The sequence below is a fragment of the Protomyctophum parallelum genome, assembly GCF_964188405.1.
Source record: "Protomyctophum parallelum genome assembly, chromosome: 7".
Classification (NCBI taxonomy): Eukaryota; Metazoa; Chordata; class Actinopteri; order Myctophiformes; family Myctophidae; genus Protomyctophum; species Protomyctophum parallelum.
In genome coordinates this window covers 49,154,159-49,181,699 of record NC_139705.1, presented here as the reverse complement: position 1 = coordinate 49,181,699, position 27,541 = coordinate 49,154,159, and the positions used below count along the sequence as shown (strand labels likewise).

Below are 27,541 nucleotides of genomic sequence, written 5' to 3'. Positions count from 1 at the left end.
ACTTTTCCACTTTTTAGGTACAGTTCACACACACTATTTGACATGATGAGAAAATGACCCACTGCATTGCGGCCCGCTTTCAGAAGGCATCGATCAAGACACACAGCAAGGTTTCGTCGGGATCCCGCGACACACTGTCATGCTGGGTTACCAGCCTATAGGTGCCTGGACCGCTAAGCCGGCCCAGGCCAGAGTTAGCCTGGTTAATAAACCAGACCGAATCAGCCGTTGGCAATTTGTTTTGCCTATTAGTCTGGTTTATTAACCAGGCTAGGCCAGAGTACCTTCTCTGGCGTATAACGCAACGCTTTCAGAAGTGGAAAATAGTTGAATATTTTCAGAAATGCGCTTGTGACGTGAGGGTGCATATGTTGGTTAGACATACCAACAGTCCTACAGTCAATAGTGCTTTCTCACTGTTCTTAAAGGGAGACGGAATGGAAGGATGCTATATATTTAATAATAATAATAAGGGAAACATGATGAGAAATTACTAATGAGCAAAGTAAAATAATATGGAAATGCAATGTATAATGAATATTGAATATTACAACCCCTATCACACAGGAAAGTGTATTTATGAAACTAATAATAAAACGATCAGCTTAAATACTAAAATAGACGTGATAGACATGTATAAATAGGCCAAGCATGTAGGCACTACTGGCTGTGAATAAGGACAGTTTTGCAAGTGTTGCAAAGTGTCATGAATAATGGCGGACACTTCAAAGTGCTGTCCCATTTCTTTCACAACAATTTGTAGTCCTTGCAGCCTCTCACCCTCAAGCACTTACAGCTGACGTCACTAAAGTCAACGAGGGTTCAGGGCTCAGGGCTTGAGGGAGGCAATTGGGATTGGGCCAATGAAAGCATAGGTGAGTTGAGTTACAGTCTAGAAAATAGCCGATCTGAAGCCTTTTGTACTTTTACTCAAGTAAAAGTTGAATTCCTGACTTAGAGTATTTCTACATTGCAGTATTGATAATGATACTTTTACTTAAGTAAATAATGTGAGTACTTTTTCCAAAACTGAGATTTTCACCAACCATGTCTTTCCCCTGTAAACCTGTGCTGTGACAATATAAAGATGACCTTGATTCTGATTCAGTTGCTCAAACCTCCTCACATCCACATCTCCACTGTATACGCCTATCAGTTTGAAACTTTGTTTTTCATATTCTGTAAGTTCCATAGAGTTATTATACTGAAGTCTGTTTCAGTCAATCGTGCGACCGCTTCCATACAAGCGCCCTCACTTCTTCTTCTTTTTATTTCATTTTCAGCAGAAAAAGTGTTCTAAACGGCATACTTTGTCTTCATAAAAGGCGAACAGTAGAATATACCCTAAATCGTAAATCCTCATAGTTTTCCTGAGACTTTCATTCTCTCCACTCATCTTTCTTTGTTCCCTCTCCCATAAACCCATTTCTCTCTTCAGTGTGTGTGTGTGTGTGTGTGTGTGTGTGTGTGTGTGTGTGTGTGCGTGCGTGCATGCGGGGTCCACTTAGAGATTAAATATTTAGAAGCGTCGGTTTCCTCCAAACCTCCAGAGTCTGAAACATTCATCCAATCACATCGCGTGTAACTGCTGACCTCATCTGTTTGTTTCTTCAATTTGTCTGCATGAAACTGCATGTGTGTGTGTGTCTGTTAGTGTGTGTGTGCGCGTGTGTGTGTGTGTGTGTGTGTGTGTGTGTGTGTGTGGAGGGGGAATTCTGTGAGATTGTGTCTGTATTGTATGTGTTTAGCTACAGTATATGTGCAAAGGTGTGTGTGTGTGTGTGTGTGTGTGTGTGTGACTGTGTGTGTGTGTGTGTGTGTGTGTGTGTGTGTGTGTGTGTGTGTGTGTGTGTGTGTGTGTGTGCGCGCGCGCGTGCGTGTGCTGTATGGGTATACTGTCTGTGAGTTCAAGTTTTTATGTGCGTATGTGTGTGTTCTTATCAGCCAATCACGTTTTGCTTGATGTGCACAAGAGTGTACACGGCCTACGTGTGCCTGCTTTTATACGTTGGTGTACGGCAGCGGCACTCTCCTTAAATATATATATATATATATATATATATATTATACGTTGGTGCACGGCAGCGTCACTCTCCAAAAAAAAAAATATATATTTTATACGTTGGTGCACGGCAGCGTCACTCTCCAAAAAAAATATATATATATTTTATACGTTGGTGCACGGTAGCGTCACTCTCCAAAAAATAATATATATATTTTATACGTTGGTGCACGGTAGCGTCACTCTCCAAAAATAGACCTCTGAGTTTCACAACGCATCACGTCAGTGTAAATAAAGCATCATGCACTCACTGGCAGGAGTACCAGGGTAGGCGTCACACAAGGTTGTTTCTTAGAATACATTGAGCTATTTTTATTAAATGACATATTTATGTTGACCCGTGATTTATCTTCTTTTGGCTGTGTGCACAATAATTGTACAGCATCTCTCTATTCTCTGTTACTGTACTGTTGTCGTGACTAGAGCTGACTACAGCTCTACTGTTTTTAACCCATTTTGGGCGGGAACCCCTTTTGGTGTTTTAAACATCGTAGCTCGTAGCGTGCCACCGAGTGGCGTGCTACGAGCTTGTAGGTCTGCTATTTTTTTAAAGTCGTCAAAATGTGTCGCAAATTTGGAATATATATTTTTTCAGAATGAACGTTTTTAACTCAAATCTTGATCATTTCTGGGGGTTCTTGACATGAAATATCGAGCACCACTGATACAGAAACATGAGGTATTTCAGAATTTAATTTAAAAAATAATAATTTCGACATCAGGCCTAAATGGGTTAAGTGAATTCCACACTGAAATTAAATGTGATATTTAGGACTGACTGCCACGGTGTTACTTAATGTTATCTATAAGTGATCAAATCACATTTGTGTATTCAGACATCGCCGACCTATTGATTTCTGTAACAACATAACAAAGCATGCTAGCATGTTATGTAGACAGCGCTATAATTGCATTGTATGTAGTCATAGCACGTCATAGTACATATGTATAGCATAGTAGTATATATGTATAGTTTATTTATATAGATATTCCACTGTTACTTTCTTAGCTTACGCATGTTTCATGATAAATGTTTTTATGTGATGTATTCCCATGCTTTTTTGTTCTTGCTTAATGTAAATCGCTCTGGATTAAGAGCGTCTGCTAAATGCCTAAATTGTAAATTGTAAAGCAGGCGTGAGTAATGCGTAACTTATGATCTGCCGCAGGACAGTTAACCCATTCTGACCTGAGATCAGATTCATACGAGGTTTCCGCCGGACACACACTGGTCTGATGAACCCATTCTGACCTGAGATCAGATTCTAGAAATGTCAGTCGCTCTTCTATTTTTCAAAAATAGCAGACCTACAAGCTCGTATCGCGCCACTCGGTGGCGCGATATGAGCTTGTAGATCTGCTATTTTTCAATAGCTAAAGCATAACATGATGCCAACACCAAAATGGGTGCCCGTTCAGAATGGGTTAAGTGTCCCATACTGGATCTAAATTGGCTAACAACTTGTGCTACTAGTGGATCATTCATTATAAAATAAAATAATTCAGTAAATAACATTTGCTGACAAGGTTATCTTAAACATTCACACACGCTACATGATTTCAACATAATGATGCATCAATACAGCATTGTATTGTGATAGGCCTGTCTCACAGCAATTCCCCGCCCCCTTTCCACGCCCCCCTTTCCAGACCTAGTGGTGTTGACGTGACGTCACTCCATAGACATTACATGTTAAAAGACCTACATTCAGAAGCCATAAACAACGCTATTTCTGAAGGTAGACTTGATTCTATTGTTTTAGCGGTCTTACCATCTTGTTTTCTTCATAATAATATTGGTCTTTTACATTTTAACATTTGGAAACGGCCTTAAATGGTGCAGAGAAAGCAGGTAGGGATGTAGCTAGGCTCCATGAGTAAGGCTATGGACCAGAGCTACATCCCTGTGGTCAGAATGGGTTTTAAATATGAATATGTATGGAGATGGGTATGTGTGTTCATGTTACCCCCAGGCAGCCTCCGTCTTCTTTGTATTGAAGGAATGCGTTGGTTGTTCCTTTCTTCGCCATTCGGATCCTTGCCTGACGAACTTTCTGTTCAACGCAAAGAAACAACACCGTCAGCACTGTCTGACACACACACGACGCACACACACACACACACACACACACACACACACACACACACACACACACACACACACACACACACACACACACACAGCAGAATAAGTTAATAAGTTGAAGGTTGATGTGTGAGAGACACATTATTGATTGTCCATCCTTATACCTTTCAGTTCAACAGAGCATACATAAGACATACTGTTGTAGCACACACTGATCCATAATATTGATCTGAGCTCAAACTAATTGGAATTTATGTCAACAGGTTTCCTTCAAACTTAATCTAGGGTCACAGTTCAAGGTTCCTTTAACGTTATACCATCTTGTGTTACATAAGAGTACAATATTTTTTGTTCCGGTGCCTATAGACATTGAGGCAACGAGAGCACCGTACTAATAGTACTATTATAAAAATAACGAAAAATAATAATACTATGGTTTATAATAATAGTAAACATTATATACACTAAACTATATACACTATTGTGGTTATGTGGTAATAATATATGTTGTTGTTGTAGGGCAGAAACCTTTACAACATAGAAGAGTGTCACACTGAGGTCGCGTCACACTGTGGTACTTTGTGAGCTTGTAGATAGGTTTATTTTATTTTATTCATTATTAATAAAGAAGGAAAGGTTTTGGAGGTTGTACCTGACAGCAACCAATGTGTGTACAGTGTGCGTGCGTGCATGTTACCTGCTGTGCTCTCATCTTGTCAGCTCGTTGGTTCTGGTGGTAGATCCTGGAGAAGTTGGAGACGATGACCGGGACCGGGAGAGCGATGACCAGCACGCCGCTCAGAGAACATATGGACCCAAAGATCTTCCCCGCTACCGTGTCAGGAACCATGTCTCCATACCTGAAATAACATGTGTTACTATACATTAACTACCGTGTCAGGAACCATGTCTCCATACCTGAAATAACATGTGTTACTATACATTAACTACTGTGTCAGGAACCATGTCTCCATACCTGAAATAACATGGATTACAATACATTTAGGCCTGACGTCGACATTAAAAAAAATCTTCTAAATCCTGAGAGTTTTCTGAAATACTATAATATATTTCATGTCAAGGACCCCAAAAATGATATGTAATTGTCCCGGCGTTTTTAGTGAAGGTACTTCCAGCTTCCCTACGTTGACTGATCTGAGTGCGCAGGAGGGTTTGTAGGGTACGATCACAAATATGTACAAGCGACTTTAAAGAAAAACAAGCCCAAAGTTGCTTGTAATAAGCAGACATGGCAACACCGCCATGTGGAGGGAGTGGTGTGGGGAGAGATGTGAAGATTTGGGCAAGTTGAAGATCAGAATATTGATTCTTGAATGTCGAATCGTTCACTGACAGTAACGGAGTGGAGTCATCTCTCAATGGAGCAGACCGTCTGGGGTTTCCAGACTCCAGGATTCAATGAACACAACAGCTAGTGTTACCATAGTATAAGGCTCCATTTTCAACTTCTCTGTCATACCAACCATTCTAATGTAGCCTACTCATGCACCACACAATGATAATATAATAATATGATATATAATATAATGCCATAGAATGATAATGATAATTAATGTGATTTATATAGCACATTTCCAGGGGGTGCATACTTAGTTTAGACTAGTCATTGGTTAGACATGGGTTAAGGTTAGGTTTAGGTGTGCTGCCCCGTGGGAGGTTAGGGTTAGGGTGAGGGTTTGAGATGGGTTGTAGTTGTAGGACTGTCTAAACTAAGAACTGCTTACAAAGTGCTTTACGTATACAGAGGCAGCAAATAACAATACAGGTTAAAACAGTACGACATACTGTAGATTGGAATATAAACACATAAAATCAATGGGTAACAAATAATTAACATAGAATGAACCATTAAAAACCTGATAACAACGGCCGAAGCCACTAAGAAAAGGCCTTAACATACAAATATAGGTTTTTAGAAGTGATTTAAAAGATGACACTGGTTTTGCTAGTCAGTTCCACGGGTCAGGCATTCCATAGCATTCTAATGTACTCAAACAGCACACAATGCACAGCAACATGGAATACCACACCGGTTCTGCACGTTTGGTCTGGTGACCACCAGGGAGGCAGGCAGGCCACATTTTCTTTAAATCTAATTTGGTGGATGTGTGTGTGTGTGTGTGTGTGTGTGTGTGTGTGTGTGTGTGTGTGTGTGTGTGTGCGTGTGTGTGTGTGTGTGTGTTTGCAATGGTGGAAAAAGTGCTCACATTGTTTATACTGTATGTAAAAGTATCAATACTCTGTTACAAGTAAAAGTCTGGAATGCAAGTACAAAAGTATTGGTATCAGAATGTACTTAAAGTATCAATTTACAATTTAGGCGTTTAGCAGATGCTCTTAATCCAGAGTGACTTACATTAAGCAAGAACAAAAAGCATAGCAAAGGTAAACCAAACCAATGCAACTCATTGCAACACAATGAGTTGCATTGGTGTGGTTTAACTTAACCCAATTTGGGGGCGGGAACCCCTTTTGGTATTAGCATTATGTTATGCTTTAGCTATTGAAAAATAGCAGATCTACAAGCTCATAGTGCACCACGAGCTTGTAGGTCTTGCTATTTTTGAAAAATCGAAGAAGGACTGACATAGAAACATAGCTTTTTCAGAAAACTGTCAGGATGTAGAAGACATTTTTAGAATCTGATCTCAGGTCAGAATGGGTCCCAACCTGACCCTTTGGTGTGGTTTGGGCTTTAGACTGCATTGGGTCTCATGCCATATAGTACTAGACGACAACAAGGTCACTCTGTCCTGTGCTCTCTCCCTCTCCCTCTCTCTCTCTCTCTCTCTCTCTCTCTCTCTCTCACAGTGTAGCTGCCAGCTGAATGGTCCATTTATCCTTAGATATTCTGACATTGATTTTGCAGATCAATCTATGAATCTATGAATTGACCAATCATTAGTTCATCATCATCATCGGTTTACCGCCACCGAGTGGCGCGCTATGAGCTTGTAGATCTGCTATTTTTCAATAGCTAAAGCATAACATAATGCTAACACCAAAAGGGGTTCCCACCCGAAATGGGTTAAATTAAATGTATTTTCAATAATATAGCCTAGTTGTATCTGTATATTATACATTTCTCAGACCATCCAATTTTCAGCCTCATTCGACCGCATTTAAATCCCATTCAAGGTTAGTATATGGTTTGATTTTTTTTATGCTAACCTTAGTTTGCTTATAATTGTGCTTTTATTGTGTGTAATTTTCTTTTGCTGTGTTCTCACTATCTGTTGTGTCTGTACAGCACTTTGGTACAATGGAAATTGTTTTTAAATGTGCTTTATAAATAAAGGTGATTTTATTTTATTTGAATGTTTCAAATAAATATAAATAAAGTATGTGGAGTAACTCCCTTGGCCTGTGTTTGACAACATGCATGAACTGTACTGTACATGAACTGTACTGCGAATGTGACATCTGCAGAAAAAGGTCAAGAGTTCGACGGGTTGTCTGCCCTGCAGGCACAAAGCATGATGGGACATGTATCATACGGTATACAGTACACACACACACACACACACACACACACACACACACACACACACACACACACACACACACACACACACACACACACACACACACACACACACACACACACACACACACACACAGTATACTGAATCTATTCATGCACGCAAGACTGAGAGCACACAAAGATCTGCATATAAGTATGCTTTTTAACCATTTCACATACAGTACAAAATCCTCTCTTTCGCACACCCACGCATGAACATACACGTGCACGCGCACATGCGTGCGTGTGTACAGTATGCGCATGCTTGGGTGTGTGCGACTGTGTGGGCGCACACACACACACACACACACACACACACACACACACACACACACACGCTTCGGCCTGCCTATATGGCCAGAATACGTTGGAAATTAGCTCCTGTGGAAACAGCCTTTCCTCTGGACTGTAAATAATGGATCGCTGCTATAGGCCAACAACCTTGTCACCAATTTGTCTGGCTAACAGCCCTAACCTTCACTATCACACACACACACACACACAGGGCTAACAGCCCTAACCTTCACTATCACACACACACACACACACACACACACACACACACACACACAGGGCTAACAGCCCTAACCTTCACTATCACACACACACAGGGCTAACAGCCCTAACCTTCACTATCACACACACACACAGGGCTAACAGCCCTAACCTTCACTATCACACACACACACACACACACACACACACACACACACACACACACACACACACACACACACACACACACACACACACACACACACACACACACACACACACACACACACAGGGCTAACAGCCCTAACCTTCACTATCACACACACACACACAGGGCTAACAGCCCTAACCTTCACTATCACACACACACACAGGGCTAACAGCCCTAACCTTCACTATCACACACACACACACACAGGGCTAACAGGCCTAACCTTCACTATCACACACACACACACACACACACAGGGCTAACAGCCCTAACCTTCACTATCACACACACACACACAGGGCTAACAGCCCTAACCTTCACTATCACACACACACACACAGGGCTAACAGGCCTAACCTTCACTATCACACACACACACACACACACACACACACACACACACACACACACACACACACACACACACACACACAGGGCTAACAGGCCTAACCTTCACTATCACACACACACACACACACACACACACCAATGCCAGAGAGGACAGACAGACAGACAGACAGACAGACAGACAGAAGGAGAGGGAAGGGAGAGAAGAATAAACTGAGGTTGAAAGAGAAGAGACACCCCCCCCCCCCCTATGTTGGTTTGGACAATGGTTGGTTTGTCACAGTGCCAAAGCTGTGTGAGAGACGAGAGGAGAGGAGAGGAGAGGAGAGGAGAGGAGAGGAGAGGAGAGGAGAGGAGAGGAGAGGAGAGGAGAGGAGAGGAGAGGAGAGGAGAGGAGAGGAGAGGAGAGGAGAGGAGAGGAGAGGAGAGGAGAGGAGAGGAGAGGAGAGAGGGGGCAGCAGGGATGGGAGGTCAAGGTGTGGTCACTGACTCACTGTAGTGGACTGAGTGGAACTGGAGTAGAAGAAGTAAGACGAGAAGAAAGGAGAGGAAAGGAAGATGAGAAGAGTCGCTTATGAAGTAAATATAGAGCCAGAGTGAGTGAGTGAGTGAGTGAGTGAGTGAGAGAGATAGAGAGAGATAGAGGGAGAACAAACTAAATGAAAGATAAACATTGTAACAGCATGAGGTTTAGTGTGTTCAGCAAAAAAACTGCTCCTAATGTACTAAAAAGACTAATTTCGCTCCTTATGCCACCAAAATATGGAACGCATCAACAGTCATTAAGAGATGCGAATCCCTTGACTCCTTCAAAACCGCTCTCAAAGGGCACCTACGGACGGCTGCAATTCTAAACTGGACCCAGTCAAATCTGAATCCCCCCCCACCCCTTTTTCCTCTCACTGTATAATATACAGTGTTACAATATTATTGTGGAGTCTTGGTGGGGAATGAACAGGCAGAACAGGGTATTGCAGCACTTCAAAAGGCTGTTTATTAGCAAGAAGGTTGATTATGACAGTTAGATCACAATGAGACGCTCGACATCCGTCTCTGGGTAGCATTCACAAGCGTACAGTATTATTGGCTTCACAGGATTCCTTCGATCGCCTGGAGTAGGGTGAGAAACATCCGTTAGTTTCAACTTAGATTATACAGCCTTCTTCTTACGGCACGACTCCACACTGGAGGGCTCGTTATAATAAGAAACGATAAGAATAATAATAATATGACGGCGGAGCCTTGCTTCGTGACGTCGTCAGTATTTAGCCTTTACTGTAGCGTATCTTCTCCCATAGCGGGTTCAGCTCCGAGCGTGCACCTGCCGTTTAGCCCACCGGCGTTCAATACAACGAGAGCCTTGTTGCTAGGCAGTCCTCGAAGAATAGTCTGTGTGGAATTAAATAGGTTTCCTTCCGACCTTTTAGTATGGGTTCCAGTTGTCTTCGCTGTGGCAGGGCTGCCCCCCTGTTGCGTCGCGATAACTGTGAACTCCTGGAACTCCCGTTCCTAATTCACTCATTCATCCGTGTCGTCCGAGGTCTCTGTCCCGCGGACATTCCCTGGCCCGATCCTGAAAGCCTGTGACGGGGAGAGTGACAGTTAAGGCATGCAGAGATATATACACAGGAGTGTGTGTGTTTGGTGAGAGCGTGTGTGTCTGCTTACCCCCCGACGGTTTGTGCGTGCGTGCCTCCGTGAGCGCTTGTGTGTGTGAACCAGCCGCTGTCAGACCGACTACTAAGTCTTCCTTTTATACGCCGGGTGTGGCCGCTTGCTGGTTTGGGCGCGGTCCGTCCATCAGCTCAATCTGGTGGAGGAGGAGGTTCGGGACGTAGACCTCCCCTATTAGGCGGCCGAGGGCGTGTCTTACGATCCGAGGCGTCTTCTGTCTGACAGCTTGTCTGGTTGCCCTGGCAACGCACTTACCATCGCTGGGTGTCGCTCGCGAGACCCCACAATATGTTTTACCCCTTTTATGATGATTTCCTGTTTTTGGCTATAGAAGTGTATATTTGTACGTCTCTAAATGTTCTGATGAATTGAAAATGGTGGAATGGTGTAATGCTTTATGGTGTCGTCCACAGACTGTGGTTGTACTGGTCAGCTCCCAGTACAACAGTAGAAGACTGTGGTTGTACTGGTCAGCTCCCAGTACAACAGTAGAAGACTGTGGTTGTACTGGTCAGATCCCAGTACAACAGCAGAAGACTGTGGTTGTACTGGTCAGCTCCCAGTACAACAGTAGAAGACTGTGGTTGTACTGGTCAGCTCCCAGTGCAACAGTAGAAGACTGTGGTTGTACTGCTCAGCTCCCAGGGAGGTTGATAGATGAAGGAGAGAGAATTTGAGAAAAGGGAAATATAATAGGTACATTAAATTAATGAATGAATGAATGGATGAGAGAGACAGAGAGTTGTCCCTGATTGGAGCAGATACGAGGTCCAATATTGCTGAGTCAGCCAATGAAGCAAGCAGGCTGATTCTTATCTCCCACCTTTAACAGACTGGAGCTAGCCAATGGGCAATCTAATACAGAGACAGACAGCCGATGGTAATTGGATTAAAGAGAAGAACAGGAAGGACAATTAAACTCAATGGATCGGACGGACAGACAGACCAAACCCCCCCAGATGTAGACGATAGATTCTATCAGCACAGATGTGTGGCCAAAGCCGGACGTCTTCCTCCTGTAGTTGTCACCGGGGGAAACTTCATCCAGCGTAAAGTTTCTTAATCCTCTCAACCCTCTCCCATTGGATTTCTGACCGCCTGCGGCGCCGTACCGGCTCGCAACAAAGATCTATAAGCGTATATATGCATGTATGTAATATTTCCATTGAGAGCCAGAAAACAGAGAGAGAGAGACGCAGCTGCATTACAGCAGCACAGAGACTGTGTTGACACGGACAGTGGATCTTCTGCAGGGCTGGACTGGGACAAAAATTCGGCCCGGGCATTTTCGCGTGAATTTGGCCCAGACCGGCCCACCACAACCAGCGCGCAGATAGCAGAAACTCTACCGCCCGCTCCGTCGCGGCACACACAAACAAACAAGCCCTAATACCACCACTTTTACAGACATAGGCCTTAATGATACAAACCAACAGACAACTAGTGTACACAACCCTTTGTGGAGGGTTTATTTGTCACTGACTGATACAGGTACAGTGAAATTATCATGATGGCAGAATGGCAGCACGCCCGGACCTTTCCTGGTGGCCTGCCGCCTATTGGCCTGCATGCCTGTCTTTTTTTTATCATGGCGGCCCCCTACGGTCGCGGCCCACCGGGAAAATGCCCGGTATGCCCGGTGGCCAGTCCAGCCCTGATCTTCTGGTCTTACTACCGGACTTGACTTGGCTCAGATCCTTTGAGGTGTGCAGCAGAATGCTGTCCATGATTTACCAGTCAGCAGTGGCAAGAATCCTGTTCTACGCTGCAGTCTGCTGGGGAGGCAGTGTGATGGACAAGGATGCCAAGCGACTGAACAAACTGGTGGAGAAGGCCGTCTCAGTACTGGGGGAGAGGCCGGACTCACTGGAGTCTGTTGTGGAGAGATGCACACACAATAAGATGAGACTCACTGGAGTCTGTTGTGGAGAGATGCACACACAATAAGACGAGACTCACTGGAGTCTGTTGTGGAGAGATGCACACACAATAAGATGAGACTCACTGGAGTCTGTTGTGGAGAGATGCACACACAATAAGACGAGACTCAATGGAGTCTGTTGTGGAGAGATGCACACACAATAAGATGAGACTCACTGGCGTCTGTTGTGGAGAGATGCACACACAATAAGATGAGACTCACTGGAGTCTGTTGTGGAGAGATGCACACAAAAGTGGGCCATAATGGACAATGAGAGTCATCCTCTCCACAGAATCTTGGCAGAGCAGAAAAGTGGTTTCAAGGGTCTGTTCCATTCTGTGACGTGTATAAGAACAAACTATTCAAGAACACTTTTGCACCAACAGCAATCAGGCTCTTTAACTCCACGGCCAGCCGCTAGAATATCTAGTGACACCTTTTGACTTATTTATGGGTCGATGTGCAATGTCTAGTGACACCTTTTTTATTCATTTTTATGCTTACTAGAGCGGTGCCCACACTGGCCTACTTGGAACGGGGTGTGTTTGGTCCGACGGAGCATTGGTCCGAACGACAACCTACCTCAAACCCTCACCCTAACTCTAACCTCCCCCGGGGCAGACACCTAAACCTACCTCAAACCCTCACCCTATAACCCTAACCTCCCCCGGGGGCAGACACCTAAACCTACCTCAAACCCTCACCCTAACCCTAACCTCCCCCAGGGCAGCACACCTAAACCTAACCTCAAACCCTCACCCTAACCCTAACCTCCACCGGGGCAGCACACCTAAACCTAACCTCAAACCCTCACCCTAACCCTAACCTCCCCCGGGGCAGCACACCTAAACCTAACCTCAAACCCTCACCCTAACCCTAACCTCCCCCAGGGCAGCACACCTAAACCTAACCTCAAACCCTCACCCTAACCCTAACCTCCCCCAGGGCAGCACACCTAAACCTAACCTCAAACCCTCACCCTAACCCTAACCTCCCCCAGGGCAGCACACCTAAACCTAACCTCAAACCCTCACCCTAACCCTAACCTCCCCCGAGGCAGCACACCTAAACCTACCTCAAACCCTCACCCTAACCCTAACCTCCCCCGGGGCAGCACACCTAAACCTAACCTCAAACCCTCACCCTAACCCTAACCTCCCCCGGGGCAGCAACCCTCTCCCGACCCCCAACACACCTCGGACCAATGCTCCTTCCAACCAATGCTCCGTCGGACCATAGTATGCCTCCCCTTGGAACGATGTAAGTTGGTATTGCATGCTCCACCAGGTATTACTTGCGCGAGCAGAACACATGTAAGAGTACTGTTTTCGGCTGCGTATGTCGGTTGTCCCCTCAGCCAATCAGGGATTGTGAATTTTTGGTGGCCCCCCCCTCGGCCAATCAGAGCACAAGTTGGCAGCTTGCTGCATATATGTCGGTGGCCCCCTCGCCCTCGGCCAATTGGATTGGCTCCGTATGTTGTTGGTGTCGCTCTGGCCAATCAGGGATTGGGACGTAACTATACGTTTATGTAAAAGCGCTGGTTCCTGATTGGCCGAGGGACAACACCGACATTATGTGGATGACGTAACCAATTTGAGTTTCAAACTTATATATAGGAAACTTAAAATATTCAGAATGCATTGTAGTGGATATCTGAACGTGGAAGGATGGCAAGAGTAAGGGGTAAGTTGCGCGCTCTGCTCGCACAAAAGTAGGCAGTTCTCTAGTTCTCTCTCTCTCTCAGGTTGCTATGAGTTGTTATGGCAACTAGCTCCATTTGTTACATGGCTTAAAGTTGTATTTAACACACCAATCAAATAGTGTGTGTGTGTGATCTGTAATGTACTGTATCATCATCTTCTCTCTCTCTCTCTCTCTCTCTCTCTCTCTCTCCCTCCCTCTCTCTCCCCCTCTCTCCCCCTCCTCCCCTCATACAACAATATTTTATTGATGGAGGAATGATAAAAGTTGCAGGAATGAGGATGGCTGTTCCATGTTATTCTGTTCTCTCTCTCTATATATATGGTTATTGTTAAATCCCACAGGCATATGAGAATACAATGATTGGGTTTCTCCTATCTCTAGACGTCTCTCTCTTATCTTGTTACAGTACTTTCTTTTCCCCCCTCCCTTTACCTTCAACACACACACACACACACACACACACACACACACACACACACACACACACACACACACACACACACACACACACACACACACACACACACACACACACACACACACACACACAGTGATGTAAGCACAAGGTTAGGTCTTTGTTAACAGCAGTATAGCTAAATGTGCTGCCTGGTACAGACCAAACGACTCCATAATAGTGGTGGTTTGGAGGCGTAATGACTTCGTCTCCTTTCTGCTTCTTCATCATGAAGGAATCTGATGAGGTGAGCATGTCTTCACCTTGAAGACAATCACTTAGACATTTTAGTCAAAATAGTTTCTGGCTGGCCCGGACGGTTATAGCTCAACCGTCTGGGCACCTAGGCTGCCAAGCCAGCTGCCGGACGGCGGGCCGCGGGCTCGACTCCCGAGCCAGACAGTCTTTGCCGCGTGTCACTCCCCATCTATCTATCTCTAATTACTGTACACTATCAATAAAGGCAAAAAACGCAAATTAAAAAGAATATTGATTGATTGATTCATTCATTCATTCAATGCAATGCTCTCAATCTGCAGAGAAATCTTCATTCTCATGGTCATGTGTGAGTCGTGATCAAAAGAATAAGATAGACTTAGGATACAAGCGGCCCTCAATGCGTCTTCTCAGACGGGTGGCTGCATGGCCGCTCAGTGTCTCCCTCAGAGATAGGGCGAGAAGCTCAGACGCCCAGGAGGAACTTTGGAGCTCCTTCACTTGGAAAGGAGCCATCTTATGTGTGCTAGTATGGAATGCCTCCTGAGCGTCTCCTCCCTAGGGAGGTCCTCACTGCATGCATGTCCCACTGGGAAGAAACCCCCTGACCGACCAAGGACCAGATGGGGGCGATTACATCTCCACACTGGCCTGAGAACGCCTTGGGATCCCCCAGGAGAGGCTAATGTAATGTTGCTCAGGAAAGGGAAGTCTGGAGCTCTCTGCTGGAACTGTTGCCCCCGGCCGCGACCTGACTCAAGATAAGGCGTTGAAGATGGATGGATGGTCTACTAAACTGAGCCACGTGCCACGTGTTGCGGGTAAAGTTGAGCAAAATGTATAAAGCCAGGTATTTGAGTTTAGGGACCAGTGGGATATTTGCGATGTGGAGTATGTGGAGTTTCTCACAGCATTCTTCAAGGGAAGCAAAACAGATTTAGCCCCATCGATTTGTAGCCAGATATACCTATTAATATAACAGACAGGTGTGGAATTCATTGTACAGTAATATGTGACAGAGGCAATGCACGGCAACTATAGGGCACTGGAAATATCTGCAGTTGTATTATTAATAATGTCATATTAAAGAGGAGGATCAGGACGGAATTGAATATCACTTCCATAGATTGATCCAGTTTTAGATGGGTGGGCCTGATGGATAATATTTAAGATTAATTGTTTGTGGATGTCGTATTACATGTTCCCTTTGACTTATTTTTCATGTCACGCTGACCCACTGAGTTTTCATCTCACTTCTGCCTTAGCCAGCATGTTTTTGACCTTGGGTCTCCAACTAACGTTAACTAGTTGTCACTGACTTGAGTTGTGAACTACATTTACTTAAACAAATACAAATACATTTCCCATCAGTCACACTTCCTGGAATTACCAGAAGTATAATATGCCACGTCTCCCATAGTAAACCTCCCAGCGTTAGGGGCGGTGGCTCAGGGGTAGAGTGCCTGGATGGTAACCGTAAGGTTGCCAGTTCGAACCCGGGCTCCCCCAGAGTTACTGTCGAAGTGTCCTTGAGCAAGACACTGAACCCCTAATTGCTCCTGATGTGCTAGTTGGTGCCTTGCATGGTTTCCGCTGCCATCGGTGTATGAATGTGTGTGTGAATGGGTGAATGTAATGCACAATCTCTGTAAAGTGCCTTGGATAAAGGCGCTATATAAATGCACCATTTACCATTTGCCATTATTCACTTTGTTAACCTCTGAACTCAAATTGAATACTTCCCATGTGTCAAAGGTTGTTGGATTACATACAGTATAATTATAATATGTTCACAGACATTTTTTCCGTGGGAGTACCTTTTCATTTGGACGTCTATACCGCTCCCCAGAAAATATTATGATCATTATAATCCTTTGAAAAGCATACGCTGACTGCTCGTCGACTCCTTTCTTTGTGTCGTGTCATGGTTTCTTGGACCTTTTCCCTACCGTAAGGTGATACTTTTACTCTTTTACTCTGTAAGTATTGTAGTTTTTCCTCTAAAGTATTTATCCTTAAAAGGATTATTAATAGGATAGGATTACAGTTTTATAAGATTAACATTATAACATTAAAGATAGTTTTTAATATTTACTTGGTAAAGTTTACTTGCCAGTACAATAGGTACCTTTTGCTTCCTTTATGATGAATTCCTGTTCTGTTCTTTAACTATATAGAAGTGTCTATTTGTACGTCTCTAAATGTTTTGATGAATTGAACATGGTGGACCCTCTTGTAAACAAGTGTAATGCTTAATTGGGTCGTCCACTCACAGTTAACAGTCTTTGTATTGAGTTTGTGCTTGAAATGTACTGTAATGCTGCAAACTGTTAATAAAATATTTCATTCATTCATTCAACCCGAGTATTTGTACTACATTACATTCTTACAATTCTCTCTTCACAACGGGTCTCCTCCGGAGTCCCGACTAGATTTATGGCTCCTAATTCAAAGGTTATCTTAATGATTCATGGCTTTGTACGCCAAAATGGTTTTAGAGTATCCTACTTTAACTACTTAGTTTCTAAAAGCAGCGATGCTGCGTCTTAATTCGGGCATTATGGTGTTGGGCTATTAATATTCATAATTACTAAATATGCATCCTAATCCTAAATATACATAACAGGGCCAGTGAACGGTGGGCTCTGATCCAGCACATTTTGCATTCAGTTGAGTTAACCCTTGGACTACCAATCCCAATTTTTTTGTTTGGGTAACAAATTGGCATATTTTTAATTCATCATTTAAACATTAATAGAAAGATCTGGTGGTTTGAACAGATGTTTTTTTTATTTTTTTCATTGCTAGTGTATTCTCTCGAATTGCCACCAGATGGCGGGAACGCACCATTATGCTGATTTTGGCCAAAATAGACGAATCTTCCTAAGTCATTTCCGGTTCAACGATCAACAACATCCGGTAGTATTTTGACCCTAGTCACTAGCTTGGCTGGTCCGGATTGCTAAGCTAATGCTATATTTTTCATAACTAAGTCAAATTAACCTCAAATCAACCCCAAAACATCGCAAAATATCACATTTTTTACAGCAACGCACATAGAGACGGCGCGCGTGCACGATAGCGCACGATCACACGGATTTCGGCCGTTTTCTGGTAAATTACATCCAACATTAGTGATATTAGCGAAAAAATGCTTATTTTTGCTCCATTGAACCCATACCATAGACTGACCCATACACACAACACAACACAATGTGTGATGTCACTTCTATTCCGCCATCTGATTGGCTTACACACTCAAATTGAACCACAAATGAGAGGCAGAGTATGGCGGGCCTTCAGTTGTTCAGAGTTACCATTCCTTTGTGGGTCCTCTTTTATTTGCTTAAAATATAAGTGTATCATTCTTAATAATCTTCAATGTATTAGACATTCTGACAGGTCATTAATTTAATATTTGGCAATCAATTATGAATTTACTTATCATTATACACATGTTCATGAAAATGTATTTTCATGTATTTTCAAAATACAACATACGTATTTGTATCTCAAATACATTTCTCAGACCAGTATTTGTATTTTGTATTTAGATACATTTTTCGACCCAGTATTTGTATTTTGTATCAAAATACATTTTCAATGTATTTTGCCTATCTCTGGTAACAGGGTGAGTAAATGATAGAAATAAAGTCATTTCTTGGATGAACTATTCCTATTAATGGTGCGAAAATTGGAATTAATTTGTTAATTTGATGGATGAAATATCTGCAAAATGCTTGCTGGCCCGGAGACTGGACTGATTGTCTTTGGGCGTTCCGTTCTGACGTATTGGACACACTCTGTCTGTCAGCACGCTGCCGGAGCCAAGACTTCATCTCTGTTCTGATTCCAATCTGAAGCCAGGAGAGCTTTATACCATCCTGATAAAACCAGTCACCACATCCAATAATACACAGGGACCATCCATAGTACTAATGTTCATTAAACGTGAGGAGGACTGCAGGCCTCTGTTTATCTGCCACAGACTAAACAGACTGCCACAGACAGACAGACAGACAGACAGACAATGGAAATACTGTATGATGCCATTAATCTAACTGGGTGTGTCAATGCGTGTGTGCTTGTGTGAATTGGGGGACGCAGCACGAGAGGAGAGAAAAGAGGAGAGGAGAGGAGAGGAGAGGAGAGGAGAGGAGAGGAGAGGAGAGGAGAGGAGAGGAGAGGAGAGGAGAGGAGAGGAGAGGAGAGGAGAGAAAGGGGAGGTGAGGGGAGAATTAGGACAGAAGAGAGGAGAGACTGCACTTAGAAACAAAAACTTAGAGGAAATAATTGATGACAGGAAGACCACTCTCTCTCTCTGTCCTAATTGATGCAGCTGTGCTGTCTGACCATCCCTGAGAGAGAGAGAGAGAGAGAGAGAGAGAGAGAGAGAGAGAGAGAGAGAGAGAGAGAGAGAGAGAGAGAGAGAGAGAGAGAGTTGGTTGAGTTGAATTGAGTTGAGTTGGTGGAGAGAGAGTGACCAGGTAGGGAGGAAGAAAAATAAATAAGGAACAAAGATGGATTAGGAATGCAGGAAAGAGAGGAAATAAATCACAAGATGTGATGAAAGATGGTAAGAGGTAAAGAGAAGAGAAGAGAAGAGAAGAGAAGAGAAGAGAAGAGAAGAGAAGTCTTGCTGTAGGCTCCATCAGTAGTAGCTGAGTGTGTAGCAGAAGAGAAGAGAAGTCTTGCTGTAGTCTCCATCAGTAGTAGCTGAGTGTGTAGCAGAAGAGAGGAGAAGAGAAGTCTTGCTGTAGGCTCCATCAGTAGTAGCTGAGTGTGTAGCAGAAGGTCAACGGGTTCTCCCCTGCCCGCCATGTTTATGTGCCGAAGTGTCCCTGGGCAAGACACTTAACCCTTAACTGCTCCCCGGGCGCTGTATAAATAGCACACACTGCTCCTAATAGTTGGGATGCAGGGTAAATGCAGAGGGCTCATTTCACTCACTGTATGCGCAAATGTACAGTTAGGCTGCGTTCACACGGGCAGTTCAAAGATACAAAGATTCACACCATACAGTATCCTTGTATCTTACAGTTTTTCACGATTGTTAACACAAAAATGTAAAACTTTTTTTTGCACAACCTTCACTTCATGTACCTCAACTCGACACAATTTGCACTACATCACACTACCTTATCTGCATTAGACTCTGACTTTCTTTCTTTACACTCTGATGTCAATTACACATTACCTTGTTGTCCAAACCCTACACACAATGTTCAGTTGTTGCACACACTTATCACATACAATCTCAAAGCATCAACCGACAACACACAAATAGTCAAATCTCTAAACATTCAGATCTGGTGAGCAATTTTCTATCAGGACTGCAGCATAAAAGGGACTTGAGAGCCTCTGTTTTGTTTGGTGAACAATGGAGAACCTTCAAGAGATCGACAACCAGAGAAGGAGAGGGGTAAGAGTGAGAGGAGGAGGAGGTAGAGGAGTAGGTAGACAGAGAGGAGGAGGAGGAGGAGGAGGAGGAAGACAAGGAGGAGGTATAGAGGAGTAGGTAGACCGAGAGGAGGAGGAGGAGGAGGAAGACAAGGAGGAGGACATGCAGGAGGAGGACATGGTGGAGGAGGAGGAGAAAGAAGAAGGACAACAGTCATATCTAATGAGATTCGGGCAACTGTGGTTGACCATGTGCTCAATCATGGTTTGACCATGTGAGGCTGGCCAGAGGGTCCAACCCGATCTCAGCCACTACACAGTTGCTGGCATCATTAGAACATGTTTCTATTCTATTCCTTCCACCTCCTTTCCTGAATCCTATTGAGGCTTTGAGCAGGCTGGTTTACAGTAAAAAAACTAAACAGAAAAAAGAAATCGGCTGCATATTTGTGTGCTGTTTTATGTTTGACTATATGAAAAAGTAGGCCTACACGGAGTCATTTTACAAAAGGAGAAATGGCTCATTCTCCAGAGTCATTGTCATTCATGTGTGTTCTATTTCTATAATTGTGTTTTACATTTTTCGCTTCATTGTGCTGTAAATGCTTGGTGTGTAGCCAAATGCTAGTTCAGTCAGACAACTCACAAATAGATTTACCAATATTTATTACAGAATGAGTAATGAGTGTATTATGATATTTGACTTGGCGTTCGGCTCTGCTGGATTTTCTCCCAGTGCATGCCCTTAACAAACCTGTGAATACCTTTCCAATCAACTTGCTCCCTATACTACTGGACTCATTGCACACATTGTCAGTTCATAGTTTGTTTGTACAGTATTTACAGTGGTTTAAATGACACGATGGATGGACAGACGGACGGATTGATGGACAGACAGACGGTCAGAGACGGAGGAAAGGAGGACCTGAAAAGAAGGAAGAGAGGAGGCCAGGGACGTAGCTGACCATTTGGTTGCCCTACTCGTAGGATATTTGTGCTGCCCTCCCCACTCCCGACGAGAGCGTTGCTATTCCTCATCCAGATCGGAAAAAATATTATTAAAAGTTATTTTGAAAACTCCCCCCTGTCAGGTGTAAAGGAGCAACTTGGACACTCAAGCATGAAGGAAGCACGAGTCAAGTCCGTTGCTCTCCCCAGGTTGGCGGAGGGTGTGTTGAGCCCAGGATCACATTAGATGATTGACACAGGGGTGAAAAATGGGTTACAAAATCGTGGGATAAAAAATATATTTGAGAAACGTTATTTTGAGGGTCGGTTTGGCACTTTTTGGCATATTTAGTTGCCTCCCTCTGCGTGTTGCCCTACTCGCAGACTGCGTATTGCACGTATAGGTATAGCGACGGAGGAGGCTGAGGACAGACAAAGGTTACAATGATGAAGGGATATTGAAGAGGAGAGAGTAGACGGAGCAGAGAAAGAGGGTAATGATGAAGGGATGGGATGTGGATGAAGAAATGAAGGAGAGAAGGTGCTGAGGAAGTGTGGACAGATGGATGTCTACACACTAAAGTAGGACACACATAAACGTGTGTGTGTGTGTGTGTGTGTGTGTGTGTGTGTGTGTGTGTGTGTGTGACTGTGTGCGCGTGCGCGTGTGCGAGACTATACTTGTGAGAGACTTTGTGAGGACATTTTAGGATGGCATTAGGCCAATCTGAAAGCTCACAAAAAGTGAGCCCTGAATGTCTAAAAATGTCTAATCATATTCCTAACTCAAATAGTTTCCAAGCATCTCTATGTATAGTTTACATAGATACTCCACTGTTACGTTCTTAGTTTATACAAGATTCATGATAACTAATGAGCATTTGCGCCTGTCGTAGACATGCGCAGAGCAAGTTCAGTCAGGGAACCTCAGTCAGCGCGCCGGCTGTTAATTGGGCCACCGCAGCATCACGCTCTCATCCACATGATTCACTCAGCCAATCACACACTCACCCCATCTCATACCGGCTACTTGAACCAGAGGTTTGCATTCCTCTGCCTTCTTGCTTGCTTACACTGCTGCTGTATCAGCGTGCTGCTGTCATACAACCTGCGCTCAATTCTGCTGCTGCTGCTGCTATACTGTATACTTGTGCTGCTGTATACAAGTGCTCAATTCTACTGTCACCAGTCTCGCCACTGCTACAGTGGCGTCCGGGCGAGTAGGCTTGCTTGCTGCTGCTTTTTGTATACTGTGCGCTGCTGTATACAAAGCGCTCAATTCTACTACTGCTGCTAATGTCAACAGTCTCGCCACTGCTGTGGCGTCTGGGCGATTAGGCTATGCACTAAACGTTGCTTTCATACAATTCTGGTAAGTCAGTGAGTTTAATTGGTTGGAAGAACGTGCACTGCTTTTGTTCACCAACGGAAATAACTAGATCAAGTTGAAGCTGCTGCTTAAATGTCCTCTTCTGTTGCCATTTTTATCGTTGTGCCTCGATCACATGCCCACCATAAAATCACTCAAAACAACTAATTTCATTAAGGTATATCTGTGACAGCAACTAACACTGGTCTTGCCCTTTCTCTTCCATGCCTCGTTTCTGCCATGCTGTCCATCCGCAATGTCATGAGCCCCTATTCATGATGGATTCCGGGAAGCCATGGCCGGTCCTGCAAAAGCTGCTTCTTCTGTGTCAAAGCCGTGGGCTGCCTCCTAATCGCTACACGTCACTCTTTAGGATCGGCACAGCAGCACCAAAGTTCCAAATGCTACACCCTACAGCTTTGGGCTGGTGGTCTTCTGCAGCTGTTGAAAGCTATGCTCTGCTAAACTCGAATGCTTTTTCAGGCTCAGAACTAATGAGCTCTGAATTATGTTGGTTACATTGCTGCTGCTAGATATATTCATTATTTAGCTCCTTATGCTGCAGGATATTATTAATACTCTTAAAACTGTTTTTCTGCATGATTTTTCTGTTTCTTAGGCCGGCGGTCTCTGCTGCCTACGAAAGCTATGTTAGACTAGTCTTGAAAGATATTTTACAGGCTCAAATACTAACTAGTCGCGAATAGTGTGTTATTTGCTACAGATTTTTTCTTTTTTCTTACTTACTACAGAAGTACAATTATTCTTAAAACTGTATTTTGCATATTACTGTGGCAGAACTTGCCGCATTGCAGCGTTGCCGCCGCATCATGATCATGCATGCGATCATGTTGCAAGCTAAAATTTGAAGCTCCAGGTGGTAGACTACTGGGTACTGATTTCAGATATTAATGATAATGATAGAATGTCCCTTTCGGTGATCCTGGTTGGGTTGGGTTATTTGTGCAGTGGGTCATGTTGGTTTTGCAGCGCGCAGCGAACCAGGACACCGTTTAGGACTCCTGAATTTCAGGGATCAACAGGCGCTGTACTGTTGAACACATTGACCTAGTCATCACATAATGCTAGAACAGCCGCTGTACTGTCGAACACATTGACTAGTCATCACATAATGCTAGCATGACCTATGTCTGATCCATGTCCTATGACCCTTGTCGCTGCGCGGAATGGATATCGGTATGGTCTTCCTGTTACAGGAAACAACAGGTGCTCTGTTGTACACATGTATAGCTTAGGGTTGGTGATGATCTGCTTTTTGGGGGTTTCGGATGTTTTGCGCTGTTGGGGGATTCAGAGTCCCTATGGTTGGGACTGATGCGCTTGACCTGAGTACCTAAAAGCAGATCCAATACATCGCCAAACCATAATAAATATATTGCATTGATTATCTTATATTCAATAAATATATATTACATCCTCCTTGAGTTGTCTGACTGAAATGAGCATTTGCGCCTGTCGTAGACATGCGCAGAGCAAGTTCAGTCAGGGAACCTCAGTCAGCGCGCCGGCTGTTAATTGGGCCACCGCAGCATCACGCTCTCATCCACATGATTCACTCAGCCAATCACACACTCACCCCATCTCATACCGGCTACTTGAACCAGAGGTTTGCATTCCTCTGCCTTCTTGCTTGCTTACACTGCTGCTGTATCAGCGTGCTGCTGTCATACAACCTGCGCTCAATTCTGCTGCTGCTGCTGCTATACTGTATACTCGTGCTGCTGTATACAAGTGCGCTCCCACCTCCACCCCAGCTACCACCTGTCGTTTTGGATCTACTATTTAGGTACGGGGGATTCAGAGTCCCTATGGTTGGGACTGATGCGCTTGACCTGAGTACCTAAAAGCAGATCCAATACATCGCCAAACCATAATAAATATATTGCATTGATTATCTTATATTCAATAAATATATATTACATCCTCCTTGAGTTGTCTGACTGAACTGTGTGTGATGTATGACATGCTTTTGTTTTTGCTTAATGTAAATCGCTCTGGATTAAGAGCGTCTGCTAAATGCCTAAATTGTAAATTGTAAATTGTATAAAACGACCATTTCCAACCAGGAAAATGCTTCTATATACTTGTGGGGACATTGGCCCTCACAAGTAATACAGGTACGCACACACGCGCGCACGCACGCACGCACGCACACGCGCACACACGCACACGCGCACAGGAGTGCTGTGGGTTTATTAGCTTAAGTGCAGACAATAGATGTAGCAGACAGTGGATTTATTAAACCCAGTAAGCACACTGCTAATAGAGAATACTGTAGATTAAACAACAGCAGCACTGACAGTCATCAATCAACTACACCATTAACACAACTACAACGTTAACACAACTACACTGATGACACAACTACACTGTTGACTGGAAGTACCCTCACTAAAAACGCCGGGACAACGCTCCACACGTCCCAAACTCTTCTCCCTTCTGGCTCCAAAACTGTGGAATGCACTTCCCATTGCAGTCAGAACTGCAGCATCACTCCCAATCTTCCGCCGTAGCCTGAAAACCCACCTTTTCAGACTCCATCATGGCCCATAGCACTTACCCTAACCCCTTAGATAGCATTTCTGTTGGCTTAGATAGCATTTGACACAGACTTATAGCATGTTATGTAGACAGCACTATAATTGTATTGTATATAGTCATAGCACGCCATAGTACATATTTATAGCATAGTAGTGAATATGTATAGTTTATTATGTATAGTGTATGTATAGTTTCATCATATAGATATTCCACTGTTACCTTCTTAGCTTACGCATGTTTCATGATAAATGCTTTTATGTGATGTATTCCCATGCTTTTGTTCTTGCTTAAATGTAAGTCGCTCTGGATTAAGAGCGTCTGCTAAATGCCTAAATTGTAAATTGTAAATTGACACAACTACACTGTAAACACAACTACACACAATTATATACAGGTAAGGATATAATTGACATTTCATTGTTAAAAAAAAGTGTTGGATAGCTCTAGCGGCCTGATAGTAATCATTGCTGAGTGTTTGTTCAGTAACAGGGGTCTCCACTCCGATCTTTAGTAAACAAAAAAATGTTCAGGTGGCGATTCGATCAGCCCGTGGACCGTATTTGGTTTTTGACTTTTAGGACGGTTGCACCGTTATCCTTAATTGGTTTAGTCTTGTATTTTCTGTTACTTTGTTGCCTTAATTTATCATAGTATTGTTCTGCACCCCCTTCCTGCCTACCCTTATTTGCTTAGTTACCTGTCTTGTCTCTCGCCTCCCTGTGATTACTAGTTATCTCCACCTATCGTGACTTGATTTTATTTTGAGTCCACCTGTGTCAATGGGTGTGTATATCTCACTGGGCTCACTGTGCAATACAAACTAATACATGAGTGCACTCACTCCCTGTGCTTATATATCCGAACACACAATATAATATACTGCACCCTCGTGTTCCCTGTTCCCTTGTTTTGTTGGTTCGTAAATCCCATGCTGAGTGAGGCTGACGTCTGTATGTATTGATCTGGAGAAGTTATTACCGGCATGCCTTTGTTTGCCCAGTTTGGAAGATCCTTTGTTTTGTTAATAAACACTTAATTTGTTCTGCCTCCTGTCGCCTGCTTTTGGGTCCTCTTACGTACTCAGTTGTGAAGCGTGACAGGGATACCAATTTGATCCAATCAGGAGAAATAACTCGTACAGGATAAACAAGTGAATTTGGAAGAGATGAAACAACAGCAAACAAACAGACAAAATGAGCGGACAGAATTGGAACATTTGGCCGAAGTTCATTACCCACCTGGAAATGTATTTTCTGTTTATCAGGAGAGCAGGACAAATGGGGAGGCGAGTGTTTCTGAACAAACACACTATAGAAATAATTACTATTAAAAATACAGTAGGCTATGTCCCTGCATGGACACCCAACAACTTGTTCATTGGGATTTGCCGCAGACTTTCCAGCTGTGGATTTAAAACTGTTTCACGTCAAGGTCTCCCAAATACTCAGGTGACACAGTGGCAAAGTGCCTGTCCAGCACCGTGGAGGTTGTGGGTTCGAATCCACCGTGGTGCATCCGGCTTCGTCAAGTATCTAATACGAACGCAACTAGTCTGTGGGGAAGGACGCCCAGTGAGTGGCTCAGGGGTACAGTGGCTGGTAGAGCGGCCGGATGGGAACCACAAGGTTGCCAGTTCAATCCCAGGCTCCCCCAGAGTTAGTGTCCTTGAGCAAAACTCTGAACCCCTAATTACTCCATTGTGAAGGTTGGTGCAGGTAGGCTTTTTGTTGACGCTTGGCTCGTCGACTAGAGATTATGTCACGTTCTTTAAAAACAGTCCAGTTCTTCTTTAGGTATGCATGCATTCACATTGGAACGATCCGTATCTGAATACACTTCAACGGTCCAGAGACCCGCCCCCCATACGGTCCCGGGGATGGTTGGGCGATCCGCTCCTGGGAACGGTACGCATCATTCACACTACCACAACCTTTGCCAAGTGGTCCTGAGAGCGCACCCGAGACCATATAGTGTGAATCGCCCCTTAGTGTCCTTGGTTTCTTCTGTTATGAATGTGTATGAATGTGTGTGAAACTGTGAATGGGGGAATGTAATGCATCTATGTAAAGCGCTTTGGATAAAAGCGCTACATAAATACACCATTTAAGAGTAGGATGTCCTCTACTGTATGCCCTCCCGGTGGGGGTTTCTCACTGGAACGTGATCACCTTCCAGTGAGACTCATGAGTCAGTAGGATACAACTTAGGCTAATGTATTTGGCCGCAGACCCGCGTCTGAAAATGTTTTGTGCCAGGGAATATTTTTATTGAAAATAGCAGATCTACAAGCCCACAGCACTTTGTATTGTGATGTGTTGTGAGCTTGTAAATCTTCTATATCGAAATAGCCAATGGTAAAGTGGTTAAACTGAACTAATTTAGGAATGCATGGATCCCCTGGAACCACCTCAAAGACACCTTGGGGTCCCCGCACCACACTTTGAGAACCAGAACCACTGCTGTAAAGATGGTACTGTAAATATAAGAGGGCACAGTAACATATCATAATAATGATTTACATTATGATTTTATAACCTCTGATCA

At 43.9% G+C, this 27,541-nt stretch overlaps 1 protein-coding gene across 1 annotated transcript in view; it reads right to left on the bottom strand.

The window, feature by feature from the left end:
- The window catches only part of kcnd1 (potassium voltage-gated channel, Shal-related subfamily, member 1), a gene marked incomplete at both ends in the record, with an annotated part of 57,185 nt that overhangs the window by 6,145 nt on the left and 23,499 nt on the right, over positions 1 to 27,541 (bottom strand). Inside the window, 2 exons of the mRNA XM_083769969.1 lie at positions 4,030 to 4,116; positions 4,846 to 5,008. Coding sequence (XP_083626095.1) covers positions 4,030 to 4,116; positions 4,846 to 5,008 — 250 coding nt within the window. The remainder of the gene's footprint in view (positions 1 to 4,029; positions 4,117 to 4,845; positions 5,009 to 27,541) is intronic.